Source organism: Nestor notabilis, unplaced genomic scaffold (genome assembly GCF_000696875.1).
Source record: "Nestor notabilis isolate BGI_N333 unplaced genomic scaffold, ASM69687v1 scaffold27087, whole genome shotgun sequence".
NCBI classification, from domain to species: Eukaryota; Metazoa; Chordata; class Aves; order Psittaciformes; family Psittacidae; genus Nestor; species Nestor notabilis.
In genome coordinates, this window is record NW_009936417.1 from 649 (window position 1) to 3,380 (window position 2,732).

Genomic DNA, 2,732 nt, shown 5'->3' on the forward strand with positions numbered 1-2,732 from the left:
TCCTGGCCGTGCCCTACCTGCAACACCAGCACCCTCCTGCTCTGCCCAGGCACCCGCTTCCCCGGCCCTGTGATTCGTCACTGGCTGCAACCACAGGAGATAAACCAGGACTGCTTTTATTTCGCTTGGGCACGGGCAGTGTGCTGGCTGGGAGCTGTAACACATTCATCTGTCACTGTGCATAACTCAATTAATAGTACAATCAGAAAACACCATTACTCTGGAGACAGAAAACCCTCCCAAAGCCCTCAAAAAGCCCTCTTCCTCTTCATCCCCAGAGATGGAATAAAGGCAAAGAAAACAAGCCAGAGAGAAGCGAGCAAAGGACACGCTCAGTGTGATAACCAGTTCCAGCATGTCACCTAATCTGAATTGGCTTATTAATAAATGCCAGGGTTGATGGAGCCTTCCCGTTTTGCTTTCATTTCTCCTTCAGAGCTGAAATATTCAGCATTTTTCCCCTACAATGACTTTGCATGATTCAGGAGTGGTTTCTGTACCAACAAGCCCAAGCTTGAGCTCTGCAACACTCTTCTCTGTTTGTGAACTACCCCTCGTCTACAGCAGTACCTGGACACTTCCCTAATAACAGGGCATTTCTACAATTTGATTCTACTTTTTCAGTGCTGGATCAGAAGATGAGGAGAGGAACAAGCAACTTAACACTATAAACGCATTTCCCATTGCATCGTCCCCAGAAAGCTGCTTACACACCAGGGAATTTGGGGAAAACCATCCTCCCCTGCTGCCAAAGAGCCATGGCTGGTGCCGCCACACTGCTCACACCTTCTTCAGGTCCTCAGGGCCAAAGGAGAGTGGCAGCAGCTCCTCCAGCCTCTTGACAATATAGCTGCCGTCTGCTTTGGTCAGGTAGACATCCCAATCCGTGCCGAACTGGAAGGAAGAGAGGGGAGAAGTGCCTGTGCAAAACCTCCATTTCTTCCTCAAATTACCCAAACAGTCACAGAATCATACAATGGGTTGGAAGGGACCTTAAAGTTCCTCCAGTTCCAATCCCCTCCCACGGGCAGGGACACCTTCCACTAGGGCAGGTTGCTCAAGGCCCCTTTTTGGACACATCCACAGGGAGCATCCTCCCTCTATTGCATGTTTTGGGTCAGCTTTTCAGCATCACTTTCCGCAGCGGGTATTTTGGGCTCACATCCTGTGGGTCTGCCCTCCTCAGGGTGAGCCCTGATGTCTCCAGACCTGCTGAATCTGATCTTCAATCCAAGCCCTGCCACCCATTAAATATTAACCACCCCAAAAGACACTGCAGGGGCCGGGGTGCCCGCGGGGAGGAGGGATGTGAGAGTGGGATGGGCTCCACTTGGAGCTTGGCTTTTGCAGGAATACACCCATTCTCAGGCTCACCAGAGTCGTGGCAGCAGCTCCAGAGCCAAACTCTGCACGTGGAGCTTCCAGCATGAATAAACCCCCTGGGGAGGATGGGTTAATGGATTACCCTGGGCACCCGCTCCCAAGGGACAGAGAGGAAAACCCTTTTCCCAGCAGAACGTGCAGTTTGAGGAGCCTGGGGCTCAGGACAGGGGGTTGCAACTCCCGTTTGCACCTCGGGGTGGTTTAGGGGGAGATTCATGGGGTGAGGGGATGAGACACAGAACCCCCACACAAGCTGTCACCTCTCTCATCACTTGTCTGCAGGCACCGCAGGGTACAATGAAGGTGTCCCCCATGTCACTGCAAATGAGAAGGGCACAGAGCTCAGTCTTACAGAGGTACTGGAGGAACACTTGCAGAAGACCTTCCTCCAGCAACAAATATGGAGCCACAGCATATTTCCCCATAATTCCTCTAAAATAACTGTGCAAAACCCTATACCCGCCCAGCAAAACACTCGGGTTGCTGCAGCAGAAGCTGCCCCCGGGTGCATGGAAGGCTTTCCCATTCCCCCCCATTCCCATCCCTCGCTGTGCCCTTACCTGGTGATGGCCATGGCCCTGAAGCTGGTGTGCCCCTCGGAGATGGCTTTCTGGATGGCGGTGCGCTCGGCGCACACCCCAAGGCTGTAGCAGGCGTTCTCCACATTGCACCCTGTGGGGAAGCCCCCAGCACCCACTCAGCCACCCCAAAACCCTCCAAGCATCCCTCCAAGTGAGCTGTTTCAGAGAAGTTACAGAAAAACCCCATTTTCAATGCACAGCACCCCATCCTAGGCTGTGCCCAACACATTCCCCTCTTTTCCCATCCACCCCTGTCTTTGGCTTGCTCTGGGATTGTGGCTGCCAAGAGGCAGCTTGGGGAGGAGACCAGCACTTTGCACCAACCCCTCTACACCCCATGCATGGCCAAAGGGACCACAAAACGCAAGGAGGGGGGTCATACAGCCTCAGCTTACCGGAGAAGATCTCCCCACTGGCTGTGAGCAGCGCGGCACCCACCGGGAACCGGCTGTAGGGGCAATAGGCGCAGTTCTTGGCCTCCCGGCTGCGGCGCAGCAGGAGCTGTAGGTGCTCCTCTGGGGGAGCAGCAGGGGCTGGGTGCTGCCTGTCACCCTCCATTCCTGCACCCGCCTGCCCTGCCCGCTGACGCTGTGGTTAAATATTTCCTCGCCTGGAAAATAGGCTGGGCAGCGCTGCTGGGATAACGCCCAGGCAGTGAACCGCGGGAAGCATCCCTAGGGCCAGCCCTGACCCCCCAGGCATCACGCTCAGGGTGTCCCATGTCCCCTCCCCATCTGCTGCCTCATGTTTTCCACTTTGTCCATTTTG

The 2,732-nt window shown here is 54.9% G+C and overlaps 1 protein-coding gene across 1 annotated transcript; it reads right to left on the reverse strand.

Annotated features, from left to right (window-relative positions):
• Nucleotides 1–780: 780 nt before the first annotated feature.
• CDA (cytidine deaminase) lies at nucleotides 781–2,522 on the reverse strand. The gene is made up of 4 exons (XM_010018337.1): nucleotides 2,360–2,522; nucleotides 1,944–2,055; nucleotides 1,644–1,701; nucleotides 781–894 (listed from the first exon to the last, which is right to left on the reverse strand). The coding sequence occupies exons 1-4, from the start codon at nucleotides 2,520–2,522 to the stop codon at nucleotides 781–783; spliced, it is 447 nt and encodes a 148-aa protein (XP_010016639.1).
• Between the last annotated feature and the right edge of the window lie 210 nt (nucleotides 2,523–2,732).